The following is a 17,374-nucleotide window of genomic DNA, read 5'->3' on the forward strand; positions in this document are numbered from 1 at the left end:
TGGAATGTCAATACCGTACTGGGTGGGAATGGCACTTGAGTTCAAAACATCAATGACCAACAGCTTATAGCTCAGCTGACTGCAGACAAATAAACAACACACACTGTACTAGAGCATTTGTTCACTGGTACACAAAATGGATTTTGCAGTCGTCTTCCCTTCTTCTGCTCGATCCATTTTTTTTTCTTCCTGGCTTTCATTCCCACCCGTCGTAGCTATTGCTGGATGAATGGTATACGCTCTTTATTCTCATTGTCCCCTTCGTGGTCTTCTTCTTCTTCACCTGCTTCACTGGTTTCTGTGCTGTCGTTGGCCATCTGCGTTGGAGAGACAGCAAACCGAGAGGCACAGTCAATAAGAGCAAACAGAAGGCCTTCATTTATAGCGGTCTTAGACAATTAAAGAAATCTCAGTCGCTTGAGTTCCAAATGTGAAACTGCATTGTTTCTGAGGATCAATTACGATTCTACTGCTGTTTATGTGGATTTGGATGTGGGCTGCTACTTTACCCTCCCCACCCTCTACCTATATGTAATGGCTGGTGATTTCTGTTTCAATGTATCTGAAGAAGTGTGCATGGACACGAAAGCTTATACCCAGAATAAAACTTTTGTTGGTCTTAAAGGTGGCACTGGACTCGAACCTTGTTCTCCTGCTTCAGACCAACACAGCTACCCAACTGAATTATATTATACTGTGATTAATCTAGAGTGCTTTCTAGGTCAATCAAAAGTTTTAGAAGTGATTAATCAAACTAATTAAGCCACTACAGTTTGCAGCCCTAACTGTCTGTGATATGTAGTCTCAGCTTGTTTTCAAGGTACCTAAAGAAAGGGACTTAATTTGCCTTTTCCTTAATACAGCACTTTGAACCTCTATGGTATATGTAGTACCATTTTAAAGACACTCGAAAGCACAACCTTAGAGCTACTACTGCCCAGATAGTGTATACATTCTGCACAGATCTGCATACTTTTTGAACACTACAAAAAAAATAAATAAAGTGTGGCCAGAGAGCATTAGAGGACCAAAACAGGAGCATGTGTGCCAAAGGCAAAGATGACGGCACCAACCCCCCCTCCCAAAAAACTATCACCCCCACCTAGATTTAGTTGGGAAAATGCCTTAGTAACTGTGGCTTTTCTTACAGTCTCCATGAGATGTGGGTCATGATTACGTCCACATTACAAATCAATAGTGATTCTGGGCACAGCCACTTTAAAATACCATGGAATAATTCCTAATGTACGTCTGATTCTCAATACCTCTCCAGTTAAAAACTGGAACTGCGGATTATGCAGCGTATCTGTGAATAGCGTAGCTCCTAAAATGCAAGTGTAAAAGCAGTGGGGGATGAATTATTTACCATACAAGTGTTATGTAGAACAGCTGCGCTGTGGCGCCTGACGTCTGTGCTGGCAATGACGCTACGGGAAACAGTTGTACGAAGCTTTGTTTGACTGTCTTCCCATCCCAAAATGTTTTAGCTGATGGAAAAGGCATTTCTGCATATGAACATCCAGGGCAGTAACTAGAGTGCACTTTTGAAGATGGGATGGTGCAGGCCCAACATCCCACATCACTTCTGAAAGGACATTAGTACAAGGCCATCCTAAGCAGAGTTCAGCCCTTCTACGACCATTGGTTTCAATGGGCGTAAAAAGGTGTAACTCTGCTTAGGTTGTACTGCTAAGCAGTTCACTGACCACAGGCTTTCTGCATGCACATCTGGCCTCTCCTGCCTCTGAAATGTTGGCTGTGGGGACAAGCTCGTACTCCTAAGGGGGGGGGGCTATATTCAGCCCTTGAGCAAGCAGTTGCAAAATCTGACGTTTGCCATAAGGAAACTCAGGTTGCCGTTGTCATTTATATAGCATAATCACTGTACATTAGGGCAAAGGGAGCTCTCTACCCCAAAGAGGCAGTGTGGTATAGCGGTCAGAGTGTGCGACTGGGATCTGGGGGGCCCTGTCTTGAATCCCCACTTTGCCACAGTACTTGCTGGGTGATGCTGGCCACACTCTCAGCCTAACCTACCTCACAGGCAGGGCTATTTTTGGGCAGGAACGCACAGGAATGGAGTTCCGGCTGGCTCCTGAGCTGGCCACGCCCAGCAGGAACTCATTAGCATAATAGGCCACACCCAACAGCAGAAACTCATTAGGATTGGTTACATTAGGGGTGTGTGGCCTGACATGCAAAGGAGTTCCTGCTACAAAAAAAGCCCTGGGTTTTGACCACAAACAAGGTAAACAGAATAAGAAGCAAAAGGTGGGTGTGGCTGGATGACCACACTTTGGTAACATGGGGGTGTGGCCTAATGTGCTAATGAGCTGTGCTGTCAGGGGTGTGGCCTAATATGCTAATGAGTTTCTGCTGTTGGGTGTGGCCTATTATGCTAATGAGTTCCTGCTGGGCTTTTTCTACAAAAAGAGCCCTGCACAGGGTTGTTGTGTAGATAAACAAAGGAAAGGAGAACAGTGTAAGTCACTTTGGGTCCCCACTGGGGAGAAAAGGCCAGTTATAAATGCAGCTGATAAATAAAAAAATCATAGATAAAGTCTTGCCACTTCGCCACGACCTCCCCGCCACAGTTGAAACAGTGAGTGAACTCAAGGCTCCGTGCACGTCTTCTTGTCCGATTTTGGATTATTTTAGTCCACTCAGTCTAGAGAAAGTCGACAGACTGCTCTCGACAGTATGCCCAACCAGATGCAGCCTTGACCCGTGCCCTTCATGGCTTATTAAAGCTGGCTGTGAGGGGTTTCACGGTGCCCTCAGGGATATTATTAACAAGTCCCTCTCAGAGGGGCTGATCCTGGGGGCTCTCAAGGAAGCAACGGTCCGCCTTCTCCCCAAAAAACCATCTCTGGACCCGGCCGAATTGGCAAACTATCGGCCGGTTTCCAATTTGCCCTATTTGGGCAAATTAATTGAGAGGGCGGTGGCGATACAGTTGCAGAGTTTTCTGGATGACACTTCCACGCTAGATCCCTTCCAGTCCGGCTTCCGCCCCAGCCATGGGACGGAGACGGCACTGGTCGCCCTCACAGACGACCTCCGGAGGTATCTGGATGGGGGCGGGACAGTGGTGCTGTTGTTGTTGGACCTGTTGGTGGCATTCGACATGGTCGCCCACTGCCTCACCGACATGGGGATTCAGGGGCTTGCCTTGTAATGGCTGATCTCCTTTCTCCAAGGTCGGGGACAAAGGGTGGCTATCGGGGAGCAGCTGTCCTGGAGGCACCCACTGATCTGCGGAGTGCCTCAAGGGGATGTGCTTTCCCTGATGTTATTCAACATTTATATGCACCCCCTGGCCCAGATTGCCTGGAGGCACGGGCTTGGGTGTCACCAATATGCAGATGACACCCAGCTGTATCTGTTGTTGGGCGGTCAGTCCGACTCTACCCCGGAAGACCTGGACCGGGCGTTACAGGACTTGGCTGGATGGCTTAGACTGTGTTGATTGAAATTGAATCCGATGAAGACGGAGGTCCTGTACCTGAGTCAGAGCAGATCATGGTTAGGGATTCCACTACTGGCCTTCAATGGGGCACCATTGGTGCCTGCGCCGAAGGTGAGGAGTCTGGGAGTGCTCCTGGATGCCTCCTTAACAATGGAGGCCCAGGTAGCAGCCACTGCCAAAGTGGCCTTTTACCACCTATGGCTGATTAGGCAGTTGGTTCCCTTCCTTGAACGCAATGATCTGGCAACAGTGATCCACGCAATGGTCACCTCGAGGTTGGACTACTGCAATGCTCTCTACACGGGGCTGCCCTTGGTGCAACTCTGGAAGCTGCAGCTGGTGCAAAATGTGGCAGCCAGGCTGTTGATGGGCCTCTCTATGCGAGAGCACATCCAGCCTGCGCTGAAGGCATTGCACTGGCTGCCAATAGCATACTGGATTCGCTTCAACGTGCTGTTTTTGACCTTTAAAGCCCTTTACAGTCAGGGATCTGCCTACCTGAAGGACTGCCTTTCCCCACACGTTCCCCAGAGAGCACTACGGTCAGGGTCGCAAAATCATTTGGCCCCCCTGGTCCTAAGGATGCCAGGCTGGTATCGACCAAGACCAGGGCCTTTTCTTTGGTAGCTCCAACTTACTGGAATGAGCTCCCAGATGAGATCAGGGCCCTGCGGGACCTTGCACAGTTCTGCAGGGCCACGAAAATGGAGCTCTTTCACCAGGCATTTAGTTAGGAGCTGTGTTACTATCTATGCCTGGTGCCAATCTATCTGCAGCCTGAGCCTGCCGACAATGGATGGACTGATAAATCCACTTTACTGTAATGATACCGCCATCGTTTTGTTAATTGTTTTTTTAATAATTTGTGTATTTTTAATACTAATATTGTACTCTGTCTACCTATTGGTTCTTGTTGTGTGCCGCCCTGAGCCTGCCTTGGCAGGGAGAGCGGGGTAAAAAATCTGCTAAATAAATAAATAGAGAGCTGATGTTGAGGTTTTCGACAGAGGGAGGGAAAAGAAAGGAAAGAGGAAGCGGGCAAGGCAACAGTAATTGTAGAAGAAGATGTAGAAATGCACTTGCACCTGTACCTGTCCTTAGTCCACTTAAGGAGGGAGCCAAAGTGGAGCAGAGAGCAATCCCAAGCAGATCTACCCATAATCCTTTTCAGCCCTGGGCCCCGCCTGGTGGAACTCTCTGCCGGAGAACATCTGTGCCCTCTGGGATTTACTCCCTTCCTGCAGGGCTTGCAAGGCAGAGGTGTCCCGCCAGGCATTTGGCTGAGGACAGTGATGGTCTGGCACTCTCCCACTCCCACCTCCCCCCCCTTTCCTCCATATTTGCCCTCCATCCAGGGGGCAGGTGGATACTGAAATTATCCATCATCTCGGACACAGTATTGTTTTTCTGATGAATTGTTTTAATATATTTCAATGATGTTTTAATGTTCTTATATATTGTTTTTTGCCTTTGATGTAAGCCACCCTGAGCCCTGTTTCAGGGAAGGGTGGCCTAGCAAACTGAGTGAAATAAATAGATAAATAAATAATCCAACTCAGATCTATTCAGTAAATTTTGTTTCCAGGAAAGTGCTCTTAGGACTGCACTGGCCCTGCACTGGCTTCAGGGTCAGATTAATACTGGCGAGACTTGTGTTCAGATCAACATTCAGCCTTGAAGCTTATGGAGGGGGCTTTGGGCCAAAGGGTTGCCAGCTTCGGGTTGGGAAATACCTGGAGATTTTAGGGGTGGAGACTGGGGAGAGCGGAATTTGGAGAGGAGCAGGATTTTGGTGGCGTATAATGCCATAGACTCTACCTTCCATAAGCGGCCATTTTCTCCAAGGCACTGATCTTTGTTGCCTGGAGATCAGTTGTAATCCTGGGAGATCTCCAGCCACCACTGGAGGTTGGGAACCCTCATAGGCCAGTTGTGCTCTCTCTCTCTCTCTCTCTCTGTTTGTCTCCCCCCATCTCAGCCTAACTTAGCTCACAGATCTGAGAGCATCATATGGGGGAGGGGAGAATTTTATATGCTGGCCTAAACTCCTTGAATAAGGGTTTTAAAAAGTTTTTTTAAAAGAATGTAAACTTTTATAAAATGTGTAAGGGTTTCACAGAAAGTCTTCACAGAAATATTGCAGCCAATTGGTAGAACTGTTTCTTTTTAAAGGATAAAATCAAAATTAAAAACCAGATCTTAGAATTTGGTAGTTCCAGGCTTTAATTTCTGCCTCAAATTAGTCTTGGACACCCACCTCCTGTGTCAGTGCTCAAACTAAGCCTTGGCAAAAAATTAAATCCAAACATAAAAGAGAACGCCAAAGGGTTCTGCTTGAGATTCTCACTGAGAAGCCCTTTGCAATTTGCAGAAGCTGTCAGAGCAAACCATTGCCACTGATTTGAATGTGGCGGCTGCATGTCACAGCACCTCTGGTTTTGCCCATTGCCTCCAAAGACTACGGCCAGGAGAATTCTATAATTATCCAATTGAGAAGCATCCCAGGACAGTAAAATGTAGTTGTGCATTTTGGCATTCCAAAAAGGGTTGCAGAAAGTCTCTAGCAGGTGCCTGCCAAAATCAAATTGCTCTTTTTTGGTTGTGCAAAGACAGCAGAAGGCACAATATAACACTTCTGCAGATTGTCAGTGTGGAGAACTGAAGTCTGTTGAGCAAGACAATCCTGAAAATCTACTTAGATCAGTTTCACTGTGTTCCCTCTATCAGTCTAGGAATAAAGAACTGTATAATGCATTTTATTTACTTAATTTATAATTGTGTCCTAGGCTTCCCAAGTCCCCCCGGGAGGCGGGGAAACCCCAGCCCCAGGGGCCCGTTCCCCGCCGCCACGGGATCGGGCCCCAGGGGGAACTCCTCCCTGACGTGTGCGTCACCCGGAAGTGACACGACCACGCCGGGCAAGCTGGGGGCGGGGCCACGGCCATCCAAGGCGCAACTGATTTAAAAACTTGCTCAGGATGTAGCATTGTGCTTTCCCCTCTTTAAATTTTATTTTGTTTGTTGAAATTGTTTATTAAATTTATCTTTAAGTGTTTTTGCCAGCCACTTTGGGTGCTCATTGTGGAGAAACTGGGGATGATAAACTGTTTACATAAATAAAGTGACTTGGTTAGAAGGCTGTCCATATGTACATTCATGACTGAGCAGTGATTTGGGCCTTGATCTTCCCAATAGTCTATGGTATGGGTCCCCAATAAGGGGCTTATGGACACATGGCACCTGCCTACACTTTTCTGGAGTCCACCAAGTGCTTCTGGAATAGGGTTGCCAGACTCACCCCCCCCGGTTCCACAGCTGGCCGATGGGGGAAGCCCTGCCCCCAAGAGCGATCACCCAGCCCCCCCCCCATCTTCCCAACTGTGTTTAAAGATATCCTTTAAACGCCGCTGGGGAGATGCAGGGGCTGCATGCCTGCACTCCAAGCCCCAAATTCCTCCCACCCCAATCTCTCCCCAGCAGCATTAAACATTGTTGGGGAGAGGCAGCGACATCATCACGTTGGGGAATCCCCACCCCCTTCAGTAACGCCACTGAAGATCTGATTGGCTGTGCTGGTTAAAGCAGCATTGTTTTGGGGAGCAGCTGCTATGACACTGTTGGTTTTATTCTATCTCTCCTAGGGTTGCCAGCTCTAAGTTGGAAAATACCTGGAGACTTTGGGGGTGGGTCTGGGAGAGGGCAGGGTTTGGGGAAGGAAGGGACCTCAACATGGTACAGTGCCACAGAGTCCACCCTTCAAAGAGGCCATTTTCTCCAGGGGAGCTGATCTCTGTCAGCTCGAGATCAGTTGTAAAAGAGGGAGATCTCCAGGCACTACCTGGAGACTGGCAACCCTATTCTCTCCTCTTTCACAGTGTATTTTTTAAAATTACTCCTCTTGTACCCTGCATTTTGGATTTTTGTGTGTGAGTGTGGTTGGCTGTACGTAGGGTTGCCAACCCCCCGGTTTGCCAGGGGTCCCCCGTTTTGGGGGGGTTCTACCCCCAACACCCACAGCCACCCATCTCTCTCCCTTTAAGTGTGCGTGTTTCCTCCCAAGCCCAATCTCCGCAAGCTTGCAGGGAAATGTCAGCTTCATGCTCTTAAAAGGGAAATGCGGCTGCTCTTAAAGGGGAAACGCTGGCTCCTGCATTTAAAAGGGAAACGCTGGCTCCTTTAAGTGCAGGGAACTGCCATTTCTGGAGATCTGGCACACGGGTGGGTGGGGGAGGGTAGCGGACGTCCCCAACGTGACGTTATCACGTCAGGGATGCCCCGCCCCCTCCAGGAACGCCCCCAAAGTCCCCCGCTGGGGGTGGAAGATGGACTTGGCAACCCTAGCTGTACTTGCCATGGTGGCCAATTTGTGGTTTTGCCCACTACCCAGTGTCAGAATTCCAAAGATGCCCACAAGTTCAAAAAGGTTGGAGACCCCGAGTCTAAGGCCTTGGGAGCAGAACACATGTGACAAAGCACTATGACTGAATTCTGAAGTGGTAGATTGGTCTGTACTATTTTAAATGGCAGGTTGTAAAACACACATTATTAGTGCTTTCCCATGCAAAAACTCCTTGCACGTTAAAAAAATACCCTAGGGAGAAAGGCTGCAGTTTAACATTTCACATTCTGTACTGTTTCTATTTACAAGGAAAGATTAATGTTGGGGAATTTTGAACAATGTAATCCTTCCCCTGCAGTATGAAGTGGTACAGTCCATCCCACCAATTTAGCAGTCTACAGTAACTATCTACCGCACACACAGACTAGGTCTAAGTCCAAAGCACTGAGCACAAATAATTGCAAGAGGACTTCTGAATTAACATGGGGAGGACTGGCAATCCAGTAAATCTGAGTTTGATGAATGAAGCCATGTTTCAGTTGGCACTTTTGGAATTTATTTACAATGAACTCATTCTGTGTTGGCTTGACTGCTTTCGGAGATTGGAACCTAATTTCATTTTTGTGTTGATCTGGGAAATCTCAGATCCATTAAAGCTAGGGTTACCAGATCCAGGTTGGGAAATTCCTGGAGATTTGGGAGCAGAGCCTGGGAAGGTTGAGGCTTAAGGCGGACAGGGAACTCAGAAGAAGAAGAAGAAGAAGAGAAGAGATTGGATTTATACCCCGCCATTCACTTGGAGTCTCAGAGCGGCTTACAAACTCCTTTCCCTTCCCCTCCCCACAACAGACACCCTGTGAGGCAGGTGGGGCTGAGAGAGCTCTTGACAGAAACTTCTCTTTTTCAAGGACAGCTCTTATCAGAGCTACGGCTTGTCCAAGGCCATCCAGCCAGGTGCAAGTGGAGGAGCGGGGAATCAAACCCGGTTCTCCCAGATTAGAGTCCGTGCACTTAACCACTACACCAAACTGGCTGTATAATGCTATAGATTCACCCTCCAAAGCAGCCATTATCTCCAGGTATCTGACTAAGGAGATTTGACTCTTGAATGCTTATATTCTTAAAATCCTGTTGGTTTCTAAAATGGTCCTGAAATTATTTTCTCCAGGGGAACTGATCTCTCTCATCTGGAAACCAGCTGTAATTTTGGGAGATGTCCAGGTCCCACCTGGAAATTGGCATCCCCAATTGAAGTCCCAGATTTCTGCATATGGCTCTTTGGTAATCTGAAGGTGCCCTCTGCTCCCGTGCTACTCACCAATGGAGTTGGTGTCTTCTCCACATCCAGAATTAATTTACCTATATTGCCTCTGTCATGGATTCTTTGCATTGCTTCTTTCACCTGTAAGATAATATATATGTATGTTGAATTTTCACTGTAATGCAAAAATTGCAATTCACCTTTGCATAGAAGAATGTTTTCTGCAGAGATATTCAAGAACTGAGGTTGTAACAAAATGGGAAAATGCTGATGAATTGACGGCTAAAAGCCAGCTGAGAATGATATGGGCTATATTAAAATTGGAACTTCCTATCGGTTTCCAGCATATAAAAATACATTTTATAAAGTGAATGGACTTGGTTTATAAAACCATTGCAATTTGCAATAAAAAGCACTGCAGACAAATTATGAATGTCTTTATCTTGACTTGGCTGACATTTCTGCACTTTTTATAGGCACGAAGAAGTACAATATAAAAGGCGAACAAGAAATATGAAAAGTGAAAATGACACAGCAGCAAAAGTATGTTCATTGTTCAAAATGATGACCAAGTCCAACATGCTGCTTTCAAACAGGGTATAAACTCTGACAGGGGAGGAACCAGGGAAGATCCTGCTAGTTACCAGCCACTGAATAACATCTTGGTGAGTTCTCTCTCCTCTCTGCACACAACTATTTAAGGCCTGGGTTTGCCCAGAGGCACAAGCCAAGCCAAAGGGCTCTCATCCATCAGCTCTTAACCTAAGAGTTGGAGCCTAGAGCTGGGCAGAAGATCAGCTAACACAGAGATGTCGAACTCATTTGTTATGAGGGCTGGATCTGACATAAACATCACTTTGTTGGCCAGGCCATGTGTGTCATAAAACATAATGCTAGGTGCCAGAAATATAAACTGTATAAAAGATAGCAGCTGGTAAGCTCCGAGTTGCTGTATCCTCACAGCAAGGACCCATGGGCTGGGAGGGGGGGGTGCAAACCCATATGGGCGGACTGGAGAGCCAATGGTGCACCACTGGGCAGATGCTCCCATGTTGCTTGACTGCTACAGATGAGAATGTTCTGCTGTGGTGAAGTCACTATAGGAGTGGCTCTGCCCACTCCCCTGAGCAGTCTCCTGTTCCCTTCCTTGCACTAGTTGCAGGCTGCATAAGAGCCCTGACCGGGCAGGTTCCGGCCCTCGGCCCTTAAGTTTGACACCCCTGAGCTAACGGAAAGAAAGAAAAAAGACCTGGCAATTGGAAGCCTCACCCCCTGTCTTGTTTGTTTGGTTGCATTTTTCTCTCTGCATTGTTAGCTAGTTACAGAACACCATTTCTGTAGCATACCTAAAATGTCTTAGGTTTGCAGGATACATGAAGACATTAATTTAGGATCAAATTATGTATTGTGGTGGGGAACTGTGATCAGATCTCCTGGGGTGCCCTTTAACCTTAAAAAAATCTCCCGCCACCACTGATTTTACTATGTTCCAGACCCAGGCACCCCCATGGAAAAGGAGTGAGAATCACCACGGCCCCTGTAACTCTGCAAAGGCGTTGTGCAGCTACATCCTGGAGCTGTCCCCCACAGCCTAGGAACGATGCAACAGCCATTTACACCAGAAGAATAAAGAAGGTAGAGAGCTCAAGCAGAAGACCTTAGTGGAAAACAGAGTACTCGCTTGGCAGGACAAGGATCCCTTCCCATTTCCCTACTCATGAGGAAGGATCCTTGATGTAAGTAGAACCAGGATCAGCTCCCCTAATATGCTATGAAAAGATGGAGCTTCAGAGCCAACCGGGGGCAGAGTGGCCATTTAAGTTACAGGGAAAGTGCCCAATGGACCACTTCCCTAGAGGACCACTGGTAGTCAGGAGCAAGCAGAGCCAAGCCCCAGGCAGCACCTCAGAGGCTGCTTGGATTAGACCTTTCACCAGCAATTGTAATTGGTATTGGTCTATCAATTACGTTTTTCCTGCTGTCCGTTTTCAGGAGAAAGCAGTAATTCTTACAACCAGATGCACACTATTGTCCATTTTTTGAGTCACTGAGCTGAGCGACCTCCTGCAGTGCTAGCCTGCAGTGCCACAGGGCCTCTCCCCGCTTGGCTTGCTCCAGGGCCATTTCTACTTCCCAATCCACTCCTGGAGCCAGTTTATGAATCCCTAGATCCTACCACTGAATCATGTCTCCGAGAGAACTCTTCTTGGGTTGCCCTGACCCTAGCTATCTCACTGGAGGGCTCCTCTGCTGCTTCATCGACCTCACCATGAATCTGCTTCTTGGTTTGGTGGGCAGCTCCTCCTTTCTCTTTTCAGATCTGCATTGAATGCTGGGCCTGCCTTGCCAGTAAGATGGAGAGTCCTATGTCAACAGGGATGGGACACATTTGGAGCAGGGCTTGGTGCTGATGGTGTTATGATTCCTTCCTCAATGCTTTTTCTTTGTCAGAACATCTCTCCCCATCTGCTATTAGTCCTAGCACACAGCTTTGTTGCACATATCTTTTCCTCCTACCAAGGCAGTAGCAGCTCAGTGGATTTGACTTTTAACAGGAAAACAGCGTGAAGAGGGAAGTCAACTCCCCCTGTGCAGAGGTCACAGATCTGACCCAAAATGGGCCCTCATGGCCCAGTTTTTACACATGGACTCCCAATTTGTCGCTTGAGGTATGTTAGGATACATCAACAGTGCAAACCTATGCAGATTTATTTTGAAGCAAGTCTCATTGTAGGCAAACAGGCTTACTCCCAAGTAAGTGTGCAACTGGCACTGTAAGTACATGTGCAACGATGTTGCAATAAAAGCAGTTTCTCTTTCAAGTACCTCCCAAATAACCATTCAGAAATGGATAAGTTGTTGTTTTTTCTCATATTGCCCTCTTAAAGTATTAATTTAACAAGGGACCCATGGAGAAAAAAAGCAATAACTTATTTTTAAAGCTTTTGACAGCAGATCTAACCATTTAGTTTCTCAGCCACTATAAATAACTCACTAAGAGTGCAGAATTGAAAGAATCAGCAAATATATTAGACTGCTGGCTGCAAATATCACCAAAATCCTGGAACCATTTCCTTGCAAAAAAGGGGGTGGAGGGAGTGATGGGTCTACTCTTTATTAAAGTAGTTTTGGGCTTGCGGCCAGAGAGCGAGCGAGAGAGAGATTACACTAAATGCAGCATGCCATATCTCATGCTTGCTCAGGGAAAATAAGCTGCTGTGCATTTTTCTCTCTTACACAGTATCTGGTTTAACGCTTTGGAGAAAGATTCAAGCCAGATATGATTCCCGGCTGCTCCCCACAGCTAGCTTCTAAATGAAAGAAAACAAGATAACTTGGGCTGCGGTCACACGGAACAGAAGCCACACAAGTGAGACGGAAAACAGGCGGAGTTTCCGGGCGCGATCTCACCAGCACATCTGGGAAGCGTAGCACTTCCGTGGCTCAACCGAGGCTTCCAGCCGAAACTGCGTGGCAAAAAACTAGTACCTCGGAGGTACTAGTTTCCAGAAACTGCGGGGCAAGGGGGGGGCATCTGATCGCGTTTCCGGTGGCATCCGGCGCCCGCCCATGTCCCCTTGCAAATAAGGTTGGTTTTTTTTGTCCAAGTCTCTGTGGATGCGCACACGCACCCAACGGAGCATGCGCATTTGTCGTGTACACACACACAAAAAACCAGTTTGCCGCGGCGCGCGCTTCTTGGTTGCGCGCCGGCTTATCCTGTGATCAGCACCTCGGTTCCTTAAAAACAAAACAAAGCAAAAATGAATCCTATTCTGGATAAATAAAACTGAGCAGTGGTTAAGGGAAAATGGTAAAGGACTATATATAGTGGCACTGCTTCAGACGGCCATAGAAAAAAAAGGAGAGAAATGCCAGTATGTAGACGGCAAGGACAAGAAGCTTTTTTTTTTGCTGTCAAGTCACAGATGATTTATGGTGACCCCAAAGATTTTCTAAGGCAAGAGATGTTCAGAGATGGTTCACCATTGCCTGCCTCTGTGTAGCAACCATGGACTTCTTAGCAAAGATGTAAAGGAATATATTCAGGACTGTCACAGGGACAACAGCATCTCTATTAAAAGCAGTGATTTGACACACATTGACTGTGTTTCCTTTATTCATCGTTAAATTTATTCCAGCATAAGATTTCATGAGTCAAGCTCACTTCATCGTGAATACCACACTGGTGTAGTGGTTTGAGAACTGGGACAGCCAGATATGAAGCTCTGCTTTGCTATGGAAAGGGTGCCTTTGTCCCATCACACATTCCTTGAATGTGACTTTTTTTGAGTTTTGGTCTTCTAGGGACCCAATATTACTCTGTAATTGGTCTCTCAGGATCCAAGAATGACTGGTCAGTGTCCTTGCACAACCTGTCCTTGTGGGTTGGTAGAGGCTATCACACTCTGTCTTGAGTGCATGGCTGTTGAATGCCACTCTGTTGAAGAGAGATGGGATACACAAAGTGGCATGTTCCTGCATGCATTTCGGCTGGAACTTGTAGAGAGCTCCCTGCTCCTTTATAAGACAGTTCTGGGTGAATGTACAGCATTGTGCACACTGATGGTGCTAGATTTATTCTTTACCCACGATATTTTTGCCCTGCTTTTTTCTCCAGTTGGGGACTCAAAGTGGCTCTCAACATCATTCTGCCCTCCTCCATTTTATCCTCACAACACCAACCCTGTGAGATATGTTAGGCTGAGCAAGAGTGATTGACCTAAGGCCACCCAGCAAGCTTCCATGGCAGTGTGGGGATTCGAACCTAGGTCTCCCAGACACGCTAACCACTATATCACACTGGCTTTTAATCTGTTGCTACTGAAAATTTAATGATTAGACTCTGCTAGTGTAAGAGACCGGGAATGGAGAAACAGGCAACCAAGTGGGCAAATTGAGATAGGACTGCCAAATCAAGTTTGGGAAATTCCAGGAGATTTTGGAGTGAAAACCCAGGGATGGTGAGGTTTAAGAACCGGAGAGATTTCAGCAAGGTATAATGCTATAGAGTTCACCCTCCAAAGCAGCCATTTTCTCCAGGAGAATGGATCTCTGTCGTCTAGAGATCAGGAGATCTACAGGCCCCACCTGGAGGCTGGCAACCCTAAGTCGAGAGGTAACCACAAACGCACAGAGAAGATAAATCTGTCATGGATCCCCCAAAGTGGCTTGATGAACTACTAGGAGCCTTACTCTTTTCTTTTCCCAAACGTAGTGTGCCACTTCCATTGTTCAGCTGAATAAAGAGAGCTGAGACTCCCATTGATAATTTCTAATATTCCGTTTCATTTGGAATTTCTCTAAAGGCACAGATTCATTAGTGTTTAACTGAAGCAATTTTCCAGCTTTATATACATAGAGTAAATGTTTAAAGAGTTCTTATCCAAATGGGGAAACAAAAACACTAAATGTCTTGTGCATCATTTCTCAGTTTGGAATGTGCAGCTCTCTCAGGACCGGTTCATATCCCATGTTATTATTTATTTACATTTATACTCTGCTTTGCCTCCAGGGAACTCAAGATGGCATATACTAGTTCCCAGCCAATCTTCCATTGAGGCAATGATTGGACCAGACCTGCTTATGGATGTTACCAATTTTTTGCAAAGCTCCCCCAGATTTTACTTGAAATTTCCCATGTGGACCTTGCTTTTCCCTGTGGCAAACCAAAACCTCACTGTCTTTATTTCCACATCATTTTCTGTTTCCTCCAAAAAAAAATGCTGAATTTTTCTCATTAAAATGCATGCAGTTTTGAATGCTAATTCTTGCATTGATTGCATATAAATGGCATACAAATTGCTTAAAAGATACAAACAAATTGGGAACACCAGTGATGAATATGTGTGAAATGAAAACATTCACAGTGACAAACATAGAAAAAACAAAGAAAAAGGCATCTCTGTAGGTCCTCAGGCTTTCTTGGGAGAAAACAGCTCTGTGTGACCTTAATAAACTCTCTCTCTCCCCCCCCCCCCCCCGCCCAGAGGAATATGGAAAGAGACTCAAATCCAAACATAGCAGAAAGCACAACCGGAACACTGAATGAATTGTTACGGCAAAGTAACAGACTGGCAGGCAAAATAAAGCACTCCATCCATGCTCATGCTTTTGTCTCGCATATAACAATGCATCTGGCCATAAGGCTCTGTTCCAATTGAATATTGGCTATGTTTGAATGGCTGTAACTACAAGCAGAACTTAATGTTAACTACTTCACTTCTGAGCTGTCAAGACTCTGTCTGTCTTGAGCACGCAGAGAGAGACAGAGAGAGAGAGTGAGAGAGAGACTTTAAAGAAAACAAGAACCTAATGCAAAGGTTGTGGAAAGTGCCATCGAGTCGCAGACCACCTGTAAGGTCGCCATAAGACAGCTGTGGCTTGAGGCCACTTTCCACCAGCACCATACTGGTTGTCAGAGGTCCCGTTCACACGCGGCTATTTGGTCCGGGAGCGGGACAGTTCGGGACCGGATCAAACCGGCGCGATCACACCACCACATCTGGGAAGCGTCTTGCTTCCGTGGCCGAACTGTCCCTTTCCCGGGATAAGCCGGCACAAACTAAACCACCTATCTAGGTGGTTTAAAGGGAAGCGGCGCGGCAACGGGGCGTTTGATCGCCGCCGCTTCCCTGCGCCGGCTCAACCCCGGCCCGGATCCGAACTGCGCATGCCCGGACATGCGCAGTTCGGCCGGCCCCCGAGTAGGGCGTGTTTTCTCCCCGGCGTTTGATCGCGCCGGGGAGAAAAGGCGGCGCGGCCGGGGGATCCGTGAGATCCCGCCGCGCCGTGTCAACATTGGCGCGGCTTTTAAAAGCCGCGCCTTTTCCCCTGCGTGTGGCAGGGGCCAGAGACAGGCAAACTCGGATGATCGCAAAAACGAAACAGCATTCAAGAGAGTTTGCTTGTATTGGATGATGTTGTACTGCAGTGTGTAGGATCTGGCCAGGGCTTTTTGGGGTGGGGTGGGGGTGACAGTACTCATCAGTATTGAGTACCAGCACCTTTTTTCAGTGTTCTCCCAAGTCCTGAGGGAAGAATTGGTGGAAATTGGTTCTACCTTATATATGAGTACTGGCAATTAAAAAACAACAACAAACAAACAAAAACAACACTGGATCTGGCCCAGTTTCCTCCTCCTTACTACAGCCCTCATTCCACATGGTTTTTGTCCACGTAGGCCCCTTGCAGCCCCTGCACAGGCATTTGAGGTTGTCAAAGGAAACCCTCTTTCCTTTTTTTGCTAGAAAAAACCCTGGTTGGATTCAACCCAATGTATGTTCCAGTATTTTCTTCTCCCCCAGTGAAACAGGTGTGGCAGTTAGGGTTGCCAAAAGCCAGGTGGAGCCTGGAGATCTCCCAGAATTACAACCGATCACCAGACTATGGAGATCTGTTCCTTGGAGAAAAATGGCTGTTTTGGAGGGTGGCCCCTATGGCATTATAACCCACTCAAGTCCCACCCCTCCACAAAGTCTGCCCTCCCCAGGCTCCACCCCTAAATCTCCAGGGATTTCCCAACCCAGAGTTGACAACTCTATGGTAAGATGGTAAAATGCTTCACCATTTGAACTTCAAATTGAGAATTATGTCTTAATGTAGGGATGGGCATGAACCAGAAAAAAATGTGGTTAGTGTCAGTTTGTGGCCAAACCACAAACCAAAACAAACCAGGATGTTAGTTTGTGAACTGAACCTGTTTGAGGTTCGTGGCCCTGTAAACTCCATTGAAAGGGTCTATAGTCCCTTCATACAGGGTTTGCAGAAAGCCTGAAGAACAGCTGAGCAGCAGGGAACAGTATGCTTCCCACCGGTCAGCTGCTTCAAAGCCCGAAAAACAGCTGCATGGTGGGGAGGCACTCCCAGGCGCTCAGCTGTTTCCCTTTCTTGTGCAGTCTCTTTAAAGTGAGTGCACAAGAAAGCCTGAAAAAGAGCTAAGTGGTCTGGTGGCACCCCTCACCACTCAGCTGTTTCACTTTCTTGCGCAGTTCCTTAAAAGGGACTGCACAAGAAACCATGAAAAACAGCTGAGTGGTAGGGAGGTGCTCCCAGATGCTCAGCTGTTTCACTCTCTTGTGCAGTCCCTTTAAAGGGACTCCACAAGAAGGCCCAAAAAACAGCTGAGCAGTAGGGAGGTGCTCCCCACTGCTCAGCTGTATTTGTGGCTTTCCTGGGGAACAGAAAGCAGAGGTTTAAAGGGAAACGAACTGCTTCAAAAGTTCATGGAAGTTCATGATGGTACACCTGTCACAAACTCTGTTTTGCAAACCACATGGTTTGGTTTGTGCCCATCCCTACTTTA

General features: G+C 47.0%; 1 protein-coding gene across 1 annotated transcript in view; it reads right to left on the minus strand.

Moving 5' to 3' along the window:
• Positions 1-215: 215 nt before the first annotated feature.
• The window catches only part of VAT1L (vesicle amine transport 1-like), a 113,439-nt gene continuing 96,280 nt past the window's right edge, over positions 216-17,374 (minus strand). The window contains exons 8-9 of the mRNA XM_015409964.1: positions 9,127-9,210; positions 216-317 (exon numbers count right to left, since the gene is read on the minus strand). Of these exons, the coding sequence (XP_015265450.1) occupies positions 216-317; positions 9,127-9,210 (186 nt within the window). The remainder of the gene's footprint in view (positions 318-9,126; positions 9,211-17,374) is intronic.

The sequence above is a fragment of the Gekko japonicus genome, unplaced genomic scaffold, assembly GCF_001447785.1.
Source record: "Gekko japonicus isolate JY-2015 unplaced genomic scaffold, Gekko_japonicus_V1.1 scaffold95, whole genome shotgun sequence".
Lineage (NCBI taxonomy): Eukaryota > Metazoa > Chordata > Lepidosauria > Squamata > Gekkonidae > Gekko > Gekko japonicus.